This window comes from Balaenoptera borealis, assembly GCF_965194805.1.
Source record: "Balaenoptera borealis genome assembly, chromosome: 9".
NCBI lineage: Eukaryota > Metazoa > Chordata > Mammalia > Artiodactyla > Balaenopteridae > Balaenoptera > Balaenoptera borealis.
Window position 1 is genome coordinate 58,384,023 of NC_138873.1, and position 19,098 is coordinate 58,403,120.

The 19,098-nt window shown below is 37.5% G+C and overlaps 1 protein-coding gene across 7 annotated transcripts in view; it reads left to right on the forward strand.

Annotated features, from left to right (window-relative positions):
* Positions 1-9,627, forward strand: part of SIM1 (SIM bHLH transcription factor 1) — a 95,462-nt gene extending 85,835 nt beyond the window's left edge. For 6 of the 7 annotated variants that reach the window (XM_082405230.1, XM_082405228.1, XM_082405229.1 and 3 more), the window contains one exon: positions 1,490-3,166. In XM_082405230.1, the coding sequence (XP_082261356.1) occupies positions 1,490-2,220 (731 nt within the window). In that variant the 3' untranslated portion in view covers positions 2,221-3,166. Of the gene's footprint in view, positions 1-1,489 lie in introns of all 7 variants that reach the window. The other variant, XM_082405232.1, reaches the window with a different exon arrangement.
* The last annotated feature ends 9,471 nt before the right edge of the window (positions 9,628-19,098 follow it).

Here is a 19,098-nt window from a genome sequence, read left to right on the forward strand (position 1 = left end):
TCACCTTAGGATTATCACACGGCTCTACAAACACACAGAAATGGGCGCTGCAGTTAAAGCCTCTAGTGTTATTAATGCTCTTCTTTGTCCATTTCAATGTAAACTGGTCAAGAAGAGCTCATTCTGTCCATTCCAAGCTTAGGTCCAGGCAGGTCTTGAAAACCCTTCCCATTTTCTTAAAAGTCAGTGACACTAAGATTGATCCAATGGCTGTGCTATTACTCTTCTTGCTGTGTCTCTAGGATAAGAAATGTGCTAGACACTGTTGTTCTCACACGTAGAAGTCTCCTGCACATGCCACCAAGGCACCTACTGTTTTCTGTGAATGGTTTTGCTTTGTTTCCATTTTTGCTTTCTATTTTTCTGCTTTTATTTTGAATTTCTCTAGTTTGGTAGCCTGGGAATGAAAACCCAGGGCAAAGGGCAATTGCTTACCCAAGAATGGAGTGAAGTGAAAATCCTGCCTTAACCCACATGGTCAGGAGGAAGATATTAGAAATAAAATGAGAAGAAAAGGGAAAAGGAAAGCAATGACTAGTGTGATCCCGGGCTTCTCTGTTGCATTAAGCAGTTTACAGCTTTCATATGTCCCTTTCTGTTTCTCTTCTCTCTTTTTATATTGACTTCAGACTGTTTTGAGAATAACGTAATTTATGGAATAATATTTTAGATGCACTTTTCCTCCATATTAGATCTCTCTCCTTGGTTCAGAACAAGTTGTTATTAACATTTAAAATATTTATTCTTATTTCAGAAGCAATATCAGGGTTACTGTATGATTATGTGTGAAACAGATTTTTTTTACCACTGGATTTGAGAAGGCAATATTTATATTTTTAATTGGAACTATATATATATATATATGCACACATATACACACACACACATATATGATATGTATACATATTTTAAACCTTCAAATAGTTTAATAACTTCAAATAGTTTAATAATTAATGTTAGAGCTTTATTATAACTCTACTTAAGAAACATGTAGCAATTTTAACATTTTAGGTGATTTAGTTGGAATTGAGAAACTAGTCCAGCCTATATCATCATCTTCCTCAAACCCAATGGAAAGCATTATCTAAGCATCACTTCAACATTAACACTTCTCTAGACAATAACATAAACCAAATCCTATGTATTTTTCTTTTATTATTTACAGTCAGACACATCCAGGGATGTGCATCTGTGGACAAGTATAAACATACTTTACTGTCTTGCTAATTGGCATTCACAACCCACGAACAAGGTTTACCTTCTAGAACACTTGTTATAAACTTCATCTGCACTTAAAAGCCACTGAGAACTAAGAATTCCAGGACACTATGTTGACACTCTGTCATGTTAGCCTGTGTCTGTTTCAAATATCGGTGCATATATTAAAATTGAAAAATATAAGGTTTCTTTTAATAGGAAAAAGAAATACACTTACAATACTGGGGGTGATTTTTGAGACCACTTACTTTTTACTTTTTCTAATTTCTAGGGCGAGGTCATTGGGATGAAGATAGTGTGGTCAGTTCTCCAGACCCTGGGTCTGCCAGCGAATCAGGTGACCGATATCGCACTGAGCAGTATCAAAGTAGCCCACATGAACCTAGCAAAATCGAAACTCTGATCAGAGCCACCCAGCAAATGATTAAAGAAGAAGAGAACAGGTTGCAGCTGAGGAAAGCCCCCCCAGACCAACTGGCTTCCATTAATGGAGCTGGGAAAAAACACTCCCTCTGTTTTGCAAACTACCAGCAGCCCCCAACGACAGGCGAAGTCTGCCACAGCTCTGCTCTTGCCAACACTTCACCATGTGACCACATCCAGCAGAGAGAGGGAAAGATGCTGAGTCCCCGCGAAAATGACTACGACAACAGTCCCACAGCACTGTCGCGGATAAGTAGTCCTAATTCGGATCGCATTTCCAAATCCAGTTTGATCCTAGCTAAAGACTATCTACATTCGGATATGTCTCCTCATCAGACGGCAGGAGACCATCCTGCCATCTCTCCAAACTGCTTTGGCTCTCACCGGCAGTATTTTGATAAGCATGCTTACACATTAACTGGATACGCCCTGGAGCACTTATATGATAGCGAAACCATTAGAAACTATTCCTTGGGCTGTAATGGCTCACACTTTGATGTAACTTCCCATCTAAGGATGCAGCCGGATCCAGCACAAGGACACAAGGGAACATCTGTTATAATAACCAATGGAAGCTGATGTTTTTTCTAAAATATTTTGTTCTTTAAGGATCTCTGAAACATATTTATCATTTAATGCCCCATTACCAACATTTACAATGCCACAGATTGTTAGAGTGGATAATTTAAGTTACTGGGTATTTGACATGTGTTCTTGTGAAATCAAAGATAACAGCACTGGCATTCAGGGTTATACACAGATAATGGAGCTAAAGTGAATACACAAATTGCCCCTCTATTTATATGGGAACCAGAATAGATAAATTTTGAATTGAAAAATACTTGTGTAGATTACATGAGCATATATATCACATGAAAGGGCCGATGGATGACAACAATCATTATGATGATACAGTGAACTTCATACAGACCACTATCCACAAACTGCTATATATACTTTACATATGGAAATATAGACTATATACCATAAATATACCCCAAATGAGTAAGTTTCCTTAACCCTAGCACATTAAGCATCTTAAAGAAATTTCCATTCCCAAAATAACTAAGAAAGAGATATATCTTGTAAACTGGTTTCTTCTTTGTGGTTTCAACCATCCAGCTCATTTGGTTCAGGCATAAATTAGGGAAATGGTTCTGGATATGATACAAGAATGAGTTTTCACATGGCATCCATTATAAGAAATCAGGAAGTGGTGATTTTTCACCTTACTTTTGAGTTAGACAAAGAACAGGATCACACTGACATAGCAGTAAGGGTTTTTCTAAGTAAAAACACTGGGATATTGGGACACACATCAAAAGCCTGGTGTGCCCAACTGGAAATAGATTAGTAGAGATGGAAAGGCCAGAGGCAGAGAAAAATGAAATGATATCTCAAAACAAATAATTTCAGGGTCAGCATATGTAATCAACATACTTGGGGCTTGTAAAACTAACCAAATAAAAATTCAAACTAATTCACCAGGAAAAAAAGGCTGATAAGTGCAAAAAAAAAAACCACACACACAAAAAAAAACTAAGGGAAACCAGTGAAGTGCTACATGACAGCAGTGTAAGTGTTTGAACACATTTCAAAGCACAGATGTGCAAATGTGGCATGTGGAAAGCCTCAGGAGAGAGTCTAAGATAAAAGCCTAGGCTGACAGACAAGTGGTTAGAAGGGTACGAGTAGTACTCCGACTGAAGGAACAGGCAAAGCATTCATTTTTCCATATCGTTTGTAAACAGCAAAAACAAACTTGGTCTTAAGTTCATGTGATACAGTAGAAAGACCAGCAGACTAGATGCCGAGATCTCTGAGTTCCAGTTTGACCCTGCCTGTAACTTATTTTGGGAGCACAGATGTATCACTGACCACACCTGGGCCCCAATTTCTTTATCCGTATGGCAGCTCTAAAGTTCCAAGGTTCTGTGGTTCGTTCATGCAGCAGTACTGAACTTGTTAACCAGTTATCTCTCTGCTGTGAGTTGTCAAGGCTCATCATTTCTGGCTTACCTGCACTCATACAGAGGTCTAGATGCTTTGAAACTTAAGCAGGTGCATGGGCTCTTTTAGGCATATTATAGTTACAATCAACTTTCTAGTTCAGCCGAGATATAGATGGTAGAAACTGATGAGGGAGAAGAAAAATATGTAATATGTATTTAATGCATCATTCTCCAGTAATCAAAGCAAAGTGACATAAGTGATTAGAGAAATTTTATAGAAAATATTTCCTAGGAGTCCCATGCCTGAAACTCTTGCCATATGGAAGCGGGGAGGGAGGTATTAGAACTTACATTTTGAAGACAGAACATGACATTGAACACTCAGGGATTGGCACTATATTTTCATCATTTAACACAGTTATTTGGCAGTCCAGAGGCAGGTGACAATCTGAATGATGGTAATCTGAGAGATGAATACTGGGTTGTTTGTGAGAAAGGAGGCTACGTAAAATTAAGTAAATAGCTCTTGGGTATGACAGCAACATTTGTGCTGTAAATGAAAAAGGTGCACGTGAGTGAGAAAGTTAGTGGTTATCATATATACTTTCAAAAATGTTAAAAGAACAATAAAAACTAAAATTTGAACTATACAAGCAAAAGTATTTATGGAAAACCCTGGAACACTTAAAATGGATTTTTGATCAATTTGCAACATGAAGTAAGGTTTTAGGAATGCTAAAGTTTTTGCAGAATTCTGTAGATGGACAAATGGTTCAAAGGCACAGATATCTCAAGAATATGGTGCATTTTGGAAAGGAAATCTACACAGATGGGTTTTACTAATGGATACACATTCTACCAAAAATGTCAAGGACAGATGGTATAAAAGAAATGGAATCTTAAGAATCAAGAAAATGAATTGATATGAAAGAAAACACTGTCAAAGTAATTTCAGTGGGATTTTTCTATGGAAGATAGTTAACTGATGAAAGAAATAAATTATGAACTCTACAATTAGGGAGTAGTCAGAAGGAATAATGCTCTTTAAAATGGTATGACCAATACTTTTAAGTGAAGACAGAATTAACTGAATTAATTGATTCATCTTGATTAAATTTTTGGTAGATTGATCCAGTTTCAAACACAACCTATTTAATTTATGTGTCAATAATTTTATGGTAGCAGCTTTATTACATTACATATAATGCCTATATATGTATATGTATGTTCCCATTTAAAATTAAACTTAAATTGGCTTTAGTTTTAATACTTGATTTCCATAACTTTGCTAAATGCTGAGAATTGACTGAAATAGAGAAGTATGATTTTTATATCACTTTGGGGATTCATAAAAATGTGTTATATCCAATTATTAGAACAATGTGTAACCATTCATTAGATGATGCAAACCTCATGCTTTCTAGTAATAGTAGGAGTATCTTTGTTTCCCATTTTACCTGTCTGCCCTACCTAATTTAAAAATTTGGATGACCAAAGAAATAAATGAATATTTCCCCATCTTCCTTGGGAAAATTTAGTTAAAACTATTATTGAGAATATACAGATTTGATGTATTATTTTTGGATGCATAATATTAATGTCACAATCACTACAGTTTGGACATTTAGGTGTGTCACACAGGTTTTTTGACATACTGTGCTGAATATAATAGGCTAGCTTTTTCTAAACTGTAATTGCCTGATTTAGGATAATACAACACAGGGCTGGTGTGACATTCAATATGAGACAGGATGCAATAAATGATTTGCCTTCAGTATTATACAGAAAACCCATTTATTCTTTTCTGATTATATTTTATAGGACTAGAATATTTCCACGGGGTGCTATTCTTAATTCTCTCTACACCCTGCTGCCACATGCTGCTTCTGGGCAGAGAATCCCACTTAAACTAGGCTTTAATGGGCTATTCTAAAAAAAGGATAATATGCTTCATTTTCTTGTCTTTTGAATGGGGGATGAGGATCAATTCAATAAAAGATCATTTGGAAAATATGCATAGACATTTTAAAATGAAACGAAAAGATTTTTTTCCCAAGACCTAGACCAAATAAGTTTGATAGAAGACACTACAGCTAAAGAGACCTTCTGAATACAGATATATTTTATAGCTCTCTTGCTTTCTTTTAAGAGCTGGTTGTTACTAAACTACTCAGTGCAATTCTAATTAGTATTAGTAGTATTTGGAAATGACAGAGTCAATGCTGATTGGAAAACTGAGGATTTGGCCATTTTGGGGTCACTTACCTTGCCCAGCAGAATAGCTTATGCTTCAAATGTACTCTGATTTAAAAAGTTTGAGTGCCCAGATTTGGTTCCTTCAGTCACTCAAACTACAGGACAGAAGGACACATCTTGTTTTCTGAATGACTTAATAATGAATGTGAATCCTCTGGTTCTCCAAATAAGTGATTCAACTTTCATGTCAGTGTCAGCTTTTGTGAATAGGAATTTGACTATAAGACAGCAAAATCAATTGGTTAGTCCTTCCTGGGAAATGCATTGTGGATAAAACATTCATTTTCATTCTAGACCTCAGATGAATGACAGAACAGCTATGGACACATGCCTAGAAAATATTCTTGGGAGAAATTTCTGTGTGGGGCTCATTTCTTGTGCACAAGAGTGGTACGGGTGATGCTGAACTCAAAAAGTGAGATTGTGCTCATATCCAAATAGGGTTTGCTTAGAGTTCCTTTTCTAGGACGGTATGCAGAAAGGCTGTGTGTATGTATAGTATACACACACACACACATGCACACACACACAAGCAATTGTAAAACAAGTAACAAAGTTCTATTCTGCTGTGCTCCTTAAAAACTGATGGTTCACATAAGAAATCCTAATTGATAATTTAAACCAAACATTTATCATTTTATTTATTACAGTTTTGCTGCATGGGAATTTGCTTTCATAAGCCTGTATAGTTTGTCCTAATTTACTCATCCGGAGCACATTTAATCACAGTTGCATTTGCACCCAACAACCCTGGTGTGTTTACATTTCAAAAGAAATGAAATTGGCATGGAAAAATTTTAGAAGTACTGTAACTTTTCTCCAATATTTTTCCCCAAAGGGAAATATTTCAAAAAACGAAACATACGAGTAGGCACTTCAAAAAAAGATAAAATATTTTATGTTTGTTTTTTGACTGACATGCTATAAAAGGATTATATTTGTGAAAGAAGATACTGATTGCCAATATTTCAAATACCATCTTGCAATGTATAGTTTTTAGTGATATCATAGTATAAATCTGTAATTTGAACTTTTACTTTGGAATGTAAAGTAGAAAATATTAGCTATGTCAATGATATCTTGCAAAGTGTTCCCATTTATAATTATTTATATTGTAAATAGCTTTCTGAAGTAAATTCGAAGTTAATGTGCATAAAATGTATTTATTATGTGAGGAATTTTTTGGTTTAAAATATAGTTACCAATATGCAGTTTGAGTCTGAATTATTCATTGAAAGGAAAATTTCTATAGGACAAAGACTGTCAACTAGAAGACTAGCAATGTAAAGAAATAAGGGTTGTTTTAGCTCTAGATTCTCTTGAAATGGGTAACACACACACACACACACACACACACACACACACACACATTTTAAGAGACCTAGTAATAGAAGCTTACACATATGCACAGTAAGTATTAGGTAACGGATCTGATTTTCATTAGACACTGGAGAATGGTTTCTCACTTTTTTATTAGAACATCTTAAGCAGAACTTCTTTGGTCTCCACTTTGCTAAAATAAAGTGAGAAATTTGAAAGTATAGATTACATGTTTAATGTCCAAGGGGGGAAAATAAAACCTATAATATTGAGATTACCTAATTTGAATATCTAAAACTAGTTTTAGATAGTCTAAATTGTCTCATTTATATGGATAGGGCCAAATCCATATAAATTGTCTAATTTAGACTATCTAAATTAGACAGTCTATTGATTATCTACTTTCAAATATCTAAAAACATATTAAAAACATAGCTTGAATAATTTTTATTTTGGAATCCAAGGTATTTTTAAAATTTAGAAATTAGGAATTAAGGTCAAACAAAAAATAGATTGCCAGGTGGTTCTCTCTTTTTTCATTTTCATAGCCCCCAACATGGTTTTTTCTGCCTCCAGGGATTTCTGATTTACCTCGATGTATTCCAGAAATTGTCAACCATTAGCCAATTCAACAAGCCTACACAATATAGTTTTAATTCATTGGAAATGTTATTTGTATTTCATTAAGATTTTTGACAAAGCCGCACAAAATATTGTCATTAATATTACAGCATTTATCAGATATTTTCCTACATGATTCTTTAAATACTTGTTTTAGTGCTTTCATTTCTGAAAATAAAATTGTTTTCACCTACTTTACACTTCAAAATAACTGCACTTCCAAATTAATTCACAACATTTATGGAATTCATATTATATGCCCCACATGGGATAGACACCAGAATCTTTCTCATTGTAGGACATTATAGGAAAGCACATACAGAGGGTCTTTGATTTTCCTGATGTGCTTTGAAAGTGCAAATTCTTTAGATAATCATAAAAATGACAAGCATTTATTGAATCATCATGTGCCAGGCATTGAACCAAGCTCAGATTATCATTGAAATCTGGATAGAGACCATCACAGAGGGAAATACCAATATGCTCTATTTCATCGATGAGGAAAGGGAGACGGAGTGATTAAGTAACTTAGCGACACAGCTAAGTGGTGGAGATGAAAGATGAACCCAGGCAGGTTTACTCCAAAACACTACCTTACCTAATTCTGCTTTCTTTATATAAATAAATAAACAAACAAACAAACAAACAAATAAATCAAGGAAGTGAAAGAAAATATTGTCTAAATGGTTGCAGAAAACAAGTCTCTCGATCCAGTCAGTGGTGGTTCCAGTAGCCCGATGCATGGACTTTGGGCTGGGCTAGCTCATTCTCCATTATCACACTGACACATGATGACCGGTCCAAAGAAGACAGAGGCTGAGACTGCTGCTTCCTTGCACGATAGCTTGCCTTCCTGCTGAATGAGTGTTCTGATGTTTCTCTTAAATGTGATCCCAAGAAAAGTCTAGGGCTTAAATAAGCTACAGGCAAATTATCCTCACAGGAGCCCCGTGATATTTGAAAAAAAAATTTTTGAGTCTTTCTCAATTAACAAAATACAAGTGGGTTAAATAGTAAGTAAAAACTATACATTTTTTTCATCCAATATTTTCAGGATGTGAGCCGAAAAAAAAGTAGTACTTTTTCATGATTGTCATTAAATACTGTTTTGTTTCACGGAAAATTTTCCTTCCTCTTTGGATAAAGACCAACCAAAGCCCACTCTACCAAGAACCAATGTGTGTCAGTATTACCTGTAGTATTTCAGGGCCTGGTTTCAAGGGTACTCTGCAGGGAGAGCTTTAGAGGGCTGTTACAACTACCACCTTATATATTTTCTTCACATGAAGGGAAACTGCCCAAAAGTTATCTGACAGAAAGACTGCCCCTCAGAACACAGACGATTCCTGTAAGGTGTCCTTAAGCAATGGTATGAGCTTGCAGGCACTGGTCTCTCTCTGGCTCCCTCTGTGATGGTTGTAACTCCTGGGTGCCAGCAACCCAGGCAGAGCCTGTCCAGCCATCCCTGGTCCCTGGCCTCCGCCTCACAGTATCAGGAGGGTCGGTCCTCTGTAGCACTTTTTGGCCTTTTCATAATTATGCTTTATAACTTAATATGTGCTGTATTTACCAATGGAATTAGATCCAGGGTGGGAGAAATGTAAAACAGCCCCTGCTTTGGGGGTTTGTAAATAATCTCCTCTTTGTTCAGCTTCCCCCAGGTCAGGCTCCTGTGTGGGGAGTAATTCCATATGGGAATCTGACTTGAGTGCCATCTAAGTAAAGCTTAAAGGGAATCTTGGCAGCATCTCCCAAGCCATAAGGAAATCATTCTCAGTAACTGGTGAGGATTTTCTGATAGCTTTGTATTTTATATATATATATAAATATATGTATTTTTTAAAAAATTGAACCTGAAGACTCTTTCTGTGGTTAAGATCTCCAGAGTTCACTTAGGAACGGGGAATTGAGATCTAATGTGAGAAGACTCATCCAGAAAATAACTGAGGTTCATTATTCAGTGAATTTCTACATTTCTAATTTCAAATTTCAGCCCTTGTGTTAGTCACATGCCCTGTTAATTTGGCAAGATGGGGTTTGTCCATGGTGCCATGCTAAACCTATTTTTAAATTTAAAAGTTCAGAGACACCTTTTTAATAAACATTTACAATTCTGTTACAAAATTAAAGGTTATCAATAGCTAAGAAATTTTTTTTTTTCCGCAGGGTGGAGAGGAGATGTGGTGGGAAGGTTAGCAAGTCTTCATACTACTTAAATATGTCTTTCAGTTACCTGTGAACCTTGTTAATACCCACATCTGCTATGTAATTACTCCTGATGTTTTTTCTGCATAAAGGTAAAATATGTAGAAAGTGTCTTTTAATGTAAGAGATAGAATGTTTTATTTTTGAAATGCATTTTTCTTTCATGGACACTGCTGTTACTCCATTTAAAGTCCCCAAAAGGAAATAAGACAGAGAATTCTATCCCTTTTTCGTATCCCCTTTGGTTGGTTTACAGCCAGGTCTCCTTTTTTAGAGACTGTATGTCATACTGTATTGCTCCAAATTTTTATTCTTTTCTCAAGTTCCCCTCATCCTGCAGACGTCATGTCATTTTACTTCAGTGACCATGACTAAATGAGGACTTAAAAAATATGTATATATAACTCTCGCACCTACAACAATTCACAGTAACTTCTTGCCACTCAGTATGTGGCATTTTGTAAAAGGAAGAGATTGAGGTCGGGCATGAAAATTTGTCCTTGTGTCTCAAAGTCCTGAGGCCTCTCTTTGGACACTCCCAGCCTTCAGCCCTTCCATAGCTCTCTTCATCACCTTGCCCTCATCTTTTTCCTCTCTCTTTTGACTCCTCTCAGCACCTCCTGGGGATGTTTAAGTGTGCTAGTGTTCATCTGACACATACTTAGGTACATATCTACACACACATGCACACACGGTCTCCCAGATGAGGCCAGCCTTCAGTTCATCAGGCCTCTTTACTGCTCAGCTACTCTTAACCCTCACAGCTGCTGCTTTAAATCCTGAGAGTGGCTTAAATCCCACTCTGAGTTGAAGACTAGGTGCTCTGTAGTCCTTGCTTTCCTGAAACATCTCAGTATCTCTTCCCAATATCTCAAAATAGATCTGTGTCTTTGCCTTTTTATCTCATGAACCAGGTGACTTTCCTGTGTCATATGAGAATGCTGGGGCTCCGTATCTCACAAAGCTGTGGTGGACATTCAATGAAGCAATGACCGCGGAGCCCTCCATGGACAGCAAGTGCACGATAGAAGTCGGCGTATACTGTTATGGCCTCTGGGAATACGATCATGCAGTTTTCCACTTCCTTCATTTGTCATCCAGTCAGCTTCCAACTAACATGTGCCCAGTGCCTCCACGGATGATATTAACTCGCTACCGGCAATACAGACAAAACACGTGTGGCCCCAGAGTCAAGAGGTCCGCAGTCAGGGGAAGAGGTGAGGGACAGCCCAGATGCCCTTCTACTCCTCCTCCACTTCCCCCTGTGCTGCCCCTCCTCGGATGCCCACCTCTCGTGGCCTCCCCTTGACTGACCCATCCCCCGATGGATCGGGACTCGCTTTTCTCCTGAACTCCCCGTGTTGATGTTCTCAGCCAGCTTGGCAGCTGCTCCCTCACGTTCTCTAGTGTGTTTATCTGGGCTCTTTCATTAGCAGCAAAGACCCTCATCGCAGGGACCGTTCCCTATCCTTCTGTGCCCTGAAGCCACGCCCCCAGCACAGTACCTGCACATGATAGAAACAAGATGAGTTTCTGTTGGATGAGTGACTACACGCTCCCTCACCAATGATGGTGATGTATTTCAGGTTATTGCGTCTTGTTCTACAGTCAATATTATAAAACTTCCTGTGGCTTGTGCTACCCATAATAACATTCTGGATTCTATAAACATTATAGTTGCTTCATGATTTATTTTTTTTAATATTTTATTTACTTATTTATCTATCTATCTATCTATCTATATTTATCATTTTGGCTGCGCCGGGTCTTAGTTGCGGCAGGTGGGATCTTCCTTGCGGCGTGCAGCCTTATTAGTTGTGGCATGCAGGATCTAGTTTCCCCAACCAGGGCTCGAACCCAGGCCCCCTGCATTGGGAGTCTGGAGTCTAACCCACTGGACCACCAGGGAAGTCCCGCTTCATGTTTTCTTTATGGGGGAAGGGTTGCAACTTGCTGTCAATCTTCTGATTTTGAGACCTGAAGTCTCATCTGTGTAAATGATGTTCCCCTGTTGCTTGAATACTGAAGGAGATGATGTGTATGTGACACGCTGGGGGCAGTTTCTGGCTTCTGTGGGTAAGAGCACCATGCCTCCCACCTCTGCTCCCCTCTCAAATCCACCTTGCCTCCTAATTTGCCCAGGGCCTCTTTCTGCACTTCTGATGTATATTCCATATTTCTAAGTTATATTACATGACTTAGACCCATTTTAAGAATACTTTTGCCAAATCTTACCCTGTCATTGTGTGAGATACTACCACAAATTCAACTTTCGTCTTTTCTTCCCCAAATCCCCCTCTTTCCCCTCAAACTTTCCTCCGTCATTCTATACATCTCCCCCGCTCTTGACAGGGTCTTCTTCCAGAATTTATGCTGTTCATGTACTTAAAAAGGCCCTTTGTGTCTTATTGAGGCTGAGGGAAATGTAAATTCCTGAGCTTGTTACATTAGCTGCTTCATAACTGAGCCCCAAACTACCTTCTTGGTCTTTTCTCCATCTGTCCCCCCAGACACCCTAGGTTTCTGCTGCACTGGGTTTTTCAGTCTTCCTGGAATGCACCATGCCTTTCGCTCTCCTAGTCTTGGCATGGGCTGTTCTCTGTGTGGAATGCTCCACAGCCATTCTTTATTAAGAAAGTTCCTCTTCATCCTTCATGGCACAGAGTTCTCAAGTGATGCCTGAAGTCCAACTCCCTTTGGGAACGTTTTACACTTCCTTTCTGGGCTCTCACTGTACTTGGTTCATACTTCTCTTATCGTGTTTATCAAGTGTTCAGTGAGTTGTAGTCATGTTTTTTTAATTACAAAAGCAATAGGTGAGTTAAGAAAATGGACACAATACAGAAATGTGTACAGTAAGAAAGAGAATGCACACAATTTTTCGATCTTTCTTTTTCATTTAACAATGTATCATGGGCATTCTTCTACGTCAGTTTCTATATATCTCTTGCTCTCTTTAATGTATACTATATTTTATAGTATGGATGTGCCATGGTTTACTTACCTATTCCCCTTTTGATAGATATCTATTTCTTTCCAATTTTTATTTATTATTTTACATTACATACATACATACATACATACAATAAACATCTTTGCAAATAGATCCTTTTGCATCTGTGACTGAATTTCAGTAGAATAGTTTCCTAGAAGTAAAATTGCTGGGTCGAAGAGTATCTTCAGTTTTGAGAAGGACTACCCAGCTGCCTTCCAAAGACACTGTAAAAGTGGACTCTTCCCCCAGTAGTATATGAGACTATATCCTTGTCCTTTAACAGTTTCCTACCTTGTTTCATGTAGTCTTGTATATTTCTTGACTTTATTCCCAGGTACTCAATAATTTTGTGAACTATTAACATGTGGACCTTTTTCTATAACTTTTTTTTTCTAATTTGGAATTGATAGTGTATAGGAAAGTGCTAATTTTTGTGTATATATCTTGTACCACTTATCTTTTATTTACTCGTATGTCTAATAGTATTTAGTTGACCCCTTTGGATTTTCTGTATAAACAATAATATTTCTTTTCTAATATTTGCAATTCTTTCTTTTTATTTCTATATTAATACATTTTTAAACATCAATAACAGATATTTAATTTTATCAAGTGCCTTTTTGGCACTCAAGGTGATAGTACATTTCTTTCTAATTTCCTAATTTGAAATATTCTTTCCAAATGTTGAAACATCCTCGCATTCCTGGCCCAAACCTGCTTTAGCGAATTATTCTTTTAATATACTTCTGTTTTCAGTATGCTAATGTTTAACCTTAGACCTTTTCCTCTATTTTTTCAGTTGTAGTCATTTTCTTGTATTTGCCTCTATTTGAATATGGGCTCTTTGAGGACAGGAACCATATATTGTTCAACTGTAAATGCCCCTCATCTCACATAACACCTGGTACATCGTAGATGCTAAAACTATGCCTGTATTTGTGTTCTGAAGTCCTGGATTCAAATCCCAATTCTGCCTCTTACTAATGATGTGGACCAATTACTTAATATCAGTCTGTTTCACCATTTGCAAAATGTGGTATTACTTCCTTAAAGGGCCTATGTAAAGATTAAACGAAAGAAAGTGTGTAAAGTATATATTACAGTGTTTAGAGAATAAAAAGTAATTAGGTTTCTCTCTTTTTGTTTTCCCCCTGCTATAGAAAAACAATCTGAATTTATTTGTCATGGGAGGGTTATCAGGGCAATCCAAGAATTTTTAACCGATAAGATTATGGGTGACTCTGAACCTCCACATTCTCACTACAAAATGAATGGATGGGTGTCAGCCTTTTTCTGATCCCTGTCATCAAATAAACACTCGTTAGGCAGCTCATAATTACAGCTTGAGAAAAACTGAATATCATATAGATGGCAGGAGCCAATTAGTAAAAAAGTTACATTGGAATTATAGTTCATCATTTCATGTTTTCTACTTTAACAACATGTGTGCACACTTGCCACACATCTTTTTTTTTGCATCTTTATTGGAGTATAATTGCTTTACAATGTTGTGTTAGTTTCTACTGTATAACAAAGTGAATCAGCTTTATGTATACATATATCCCCATATCCCCTCCCTCTTGAGCCTCCCTCCCACCCTCCCTATCCCACCCCTCTAAGTGGTCACAAAGCACCGAGCTGATCTCCCTGTGCTATGCGGCTGCTTCCCACTAGCTATCTATTTTACATTTGGTAGTGTATATATGTCAGTGCTACTCCCTCACTTCGTCCCAGCCTCCCCTTCCCCCCACCCCGTGTCCTCAAGTCTGTTCTCTATGTCTGCGTCTTTATTCCTGCCCTGCCATTAAGTCTATCAGTACCACTTTTCTAGATTCCATATATATGCGTTAGCATACAGTATTTGTTTTTCTCTTTCTGACTTACTTCACTCTGTATGACAGACTCTAGGTCCATCCACCACACTACAAATAACTCAATTTCGTTCCTTTTTGCCACACATCTTTAAAAATTTTTTTTTTTTTAGTCTATCCCTGTTAGAACCTGAAAGGATAGAATTGATGCTGACTGATTTAAGTCACCAGTTCAGCAGCAAGCATGGAATTTTGTGATGAGATTGGTCTAATTTGAGGTTTTTATTTCTTCAAAAAGAGAAAAAAAAGTAACTAGACTGTATAAACCTGAAACCTCCTTCCCCCACACTGAAGTATCAATGTTTTCTCATATACAGGAGAATAAATTCGATTGCCTATGCATGAAGTTGAATCAATGCCTCTGGTGTCATTTCGCTGAATGGTTTTAAATAGGAATACAAAGCCCAAATGAAACGAAGACGAGATAGTAGAAATTGTGACAGGGCTATTTTTGCAATGATGCTCTTAGGAAAAGCTGCTGATTGAAATCGATACCTCAAGACCTGGAATTTGAAAAGACCATTTCTGAGACCTGAGAGGGTCACTGAAGAGAAGTGTCAGTTGATGGTATTCAGACCATGCAATTGCTTTCACCAAGGTGCCTCTGTGTTTACTTAAGTGACTTGTGGTAGCTGATGGCTGAGCATACATTGAGAGAGTATCCCTCCATTCAGGCTCAGGGGACGAGGAGACTAGAGAGGACATTGTCTGGGGTCTAAATGGGTAAGTCCTAGTGTGCTATATTGGAAGAAATGAATCGAACTGCATTTTCCTTTTCATTTATCCCCTGGAAAGAAGATTCTGTGAAGGATATGAAGAATATAAACCTTTTAAATATTAAAAAAAAATCAGTGCACCCCAAACATTGCAATATTTATTTCAGACCAAATCCTATTTAATAAATTATAATTGATCAGAAAAAATCATTTGTACAGATCTCTGCTAAGAGTCATTTCCTTTTTGTTAAGTGTGAGATTTGTGTGTGTGTGGTGATGGCCTGGGGTGTGGCGTAACACAGAGGCTGTTCACACAATTCAAATTGCTTTATATAGATGTTACCAGATTGCTTAATTACACTAAGATTTGAGATGATGGTGTGGGGAGAAATGTAGTTTAATGAAGCTATTAACCTTTTAGGTTTTTTTATTTTTATTTTTTTTAATAGCATTAACTTTTAAAATTTAAATTACAGGGAAATCTGATTTGCCATTTTTTGTATGTCAAAGTGAGTAAATCACATTTTAGTGTCTCTAGCACATGGGGTGTATCTTAATTATTAATTTTGTTCACTAAATTGGAGATTGTTCGTTTGAATGAAACTGAACATTTCAAGTACTCTGAACCCAGCTCTCCACTTTCCCATCAACTCATGGGACTGTCCCAGATTCATGTGCGCATCACAGGTGCAGGTGACCATCACAGGCATGGGAGTAACAATCCTCACCCCCCCAGCCAGACTCTGTCATACAGCTGCAGAGCTGGACACACTCTTCAGAACCATAAACATGGCCAAACTGGATGTAAATTAAGCTTTGGAATCTGAATCAATGTTTTAAAATGTCAGAAGGACAGTTTGGAATGCCACACTGCCCCATCAGCTGCCTTGGTTTTGTAAGAACATGTTTAAAAGGGGGAGCCTATTGTTGCCGCCCCTGTTCTGAGAAACTCTCCCAGTGGACAAGCTCTGAACACCGTGGCAGGATGTGAGGTAAGGTGGGGCTGGCTGGCTGGGAGCATTAGGAGGAAAACCAGCCTCAGAGGTTGTAGGTGTCCAACTGTGTCCTGGGGACTAACACATCTGACCTGGAATCAGAGCCTGATTCTTGGACATTTACATTACATGGTTACTATAGCTACTGAAACTCTGCCTACAAGACCCACCAATGTAAGTTTGTCTACTAGGTCCTTTTGAAGAAAAAAAAAAAAAAAAAGAGTTGATGAGATAGGTTAAGCCTAACTGGAGAAATTTTCTGCCATTTCTGGCAGAAAACTCATAAAACCAAGCGTTTTAAGAACTCATAAAACCAAGCGTTTTAAATGTGACCTCAAAGCCAAAATCTTGCTAATCTGCATTCTATTATACCAGCAATATGACCTTGAGCAAAGAACTTGATCTCTCTAGGTCTCAGTATCTTTGACCATAAAATGGGGATAAGAAGAGTCCCTATTTTATAGGATTGATGGAAGGATTAAAAGAGTAATGTCTTCAAAGCATAGACGCATCATACCTAGGACGTAACTAGCTCAGAACTCAAATATTATTTCTTATGATTAGTACTATGATTATTATAATCATTATTGTTTTGATATTGTTCTTTGAGCTAAATTCTGTAATTTTTGTTTCTAGGATTAAACGGAAATCAGAATTAATATTTATGGATTTTTTTATTCAGGGATTCTTTTCCAAAGGATGTTGCATCTCATCAAAAGCATTCTTCATAAAAAGAAAAAAAAAAACTGCTGGAATGTATGTGATAGTTTTATGTTTACTGCAGTTATTTAGTGGAATTCCAATATTATTCAGCATGTTTTATGCTTACAGAATTATTTAGGGTATAATCAAGAATACCATAATACTGTCTTCATACATGGGCACTGTTTTAAAAACTAGGTATAATTAGCAGGAAGATATTCATAGTGTAGGTCTGACATTATTATGACTTCAATATAAATTCCACGAGGTGGAGAAGACCCAAGAAAGAAGGCTACAGATTTATCATGGTATGACGCATTTGCAATACGGATTGTACTTATCTTTTTATTTGCCACAGACAATGTAAATTAGGAACATCTGAACGAAGATTCAAATAACTTAGCATCTGTAGCCCACTATAAAATATGCTGTTCCGATGCCTAGAGCAGAAACAGAAATTTACTGTTTTCTTACTCTACTGATATGATGATTTGGTTTTGGGTCCCAGAGGTAGCCTCCTACCAGTGATGAACAGGGAGCCATCCTGAAGGAAAGGTAGGGAAATGGCAGTGGATCACTTATCATTATTTCCTCCTCTTCTCTCTTTAGTGTTTTAAAGAAATTTTGCTCTTTGGTCAAGATGTTATAGATGAATAAAACCCTTTGAGGGGGTGAAGTTTGGGGTAACAATGTCTTTAACCCATTTTCCATCTCAATGCTATTTATTCTATTGGTAAAATTATAAGATTTAAGAAAGGTAAATGAGCTATTGAACATTTAAGTTTATATAAATATGTGCGAATTTGGGGGTGGTCTTAATGGCTCTAAATATTTCTGGTTGGATAACTTTCCCAGCATGTATGAAGAACTCCATGGTGTTCAGGGCATGAAATTAATCACGAGGGCAATAGACAAAGGGCAGAGGGCCTGCCACAAGCTGGGACCTCATCATGGGATTTTCATGTTTGCTCTTCTCCCAAACCTTATTATCCTCATTTAACAGATGAGGAACCTGAGGCTCCGAGATTTCTCTATGAATACGCTAGGTCACTTGAGTCACAAGTCAGACTTTACAAAGCTTTCGTTTTGTAAAAAATAAAATATCATAATTTGGTTGAGGGTAAAGCTGTGGACATATAGCAGAGTAGTGGGCCTTGGCCCCTTGAATGCACTGGGAAATCCTAGACTGCTGTGAGCCTGGGAGCAAATCTTAGCTGTGAAACTGCCATGATGAGGACACGGGTGGCCAGAGTTTTGAGGGAGAGAGTAGAGGCAGGAGAGAGAACAAGAAGGGGTTGTGTCTCATCGTGGTGCTTAACTCTGCTCAGCTTTCGGGCATGACAATGAGGAAGAGCAAGGGAAGATGTGTGTCCTTCATTCACTCTGAATGGCTGGGTGCATTTTTTTTTAAATTGATTTTTATTGGAGTATAGTTGCTTTACAATGTTGTGTTAGTTTCTGCTGTACAGCAAAGTGAACCAGCTATACGTATACATATATCCCCTCTTATTTGGGTTTCCTTCCCATTTAGGTCACCACAGAGAATGGAGTAGAGCTCCCTGTGCTATACAGTAGGTTCTCATTAGTTATTTGTTTTATACATAGTAGTGTATATATGTCAATCCCAATCTCCCAATTCATACCACCTTCCCTTCCCCGCCTTGGCATCCATATGTTGTTCTCTACCCCTGTGTCTCTATTTCTGCTTTGCAAATAAGTTCATCTGTATCATTTTTCTGGATTCCACATATAAGCAATATCATACTATAGTTGTTTTTCTCTTTCTGACTTACTTCACTCTGTATGACAGTCTCTAAGTCCATC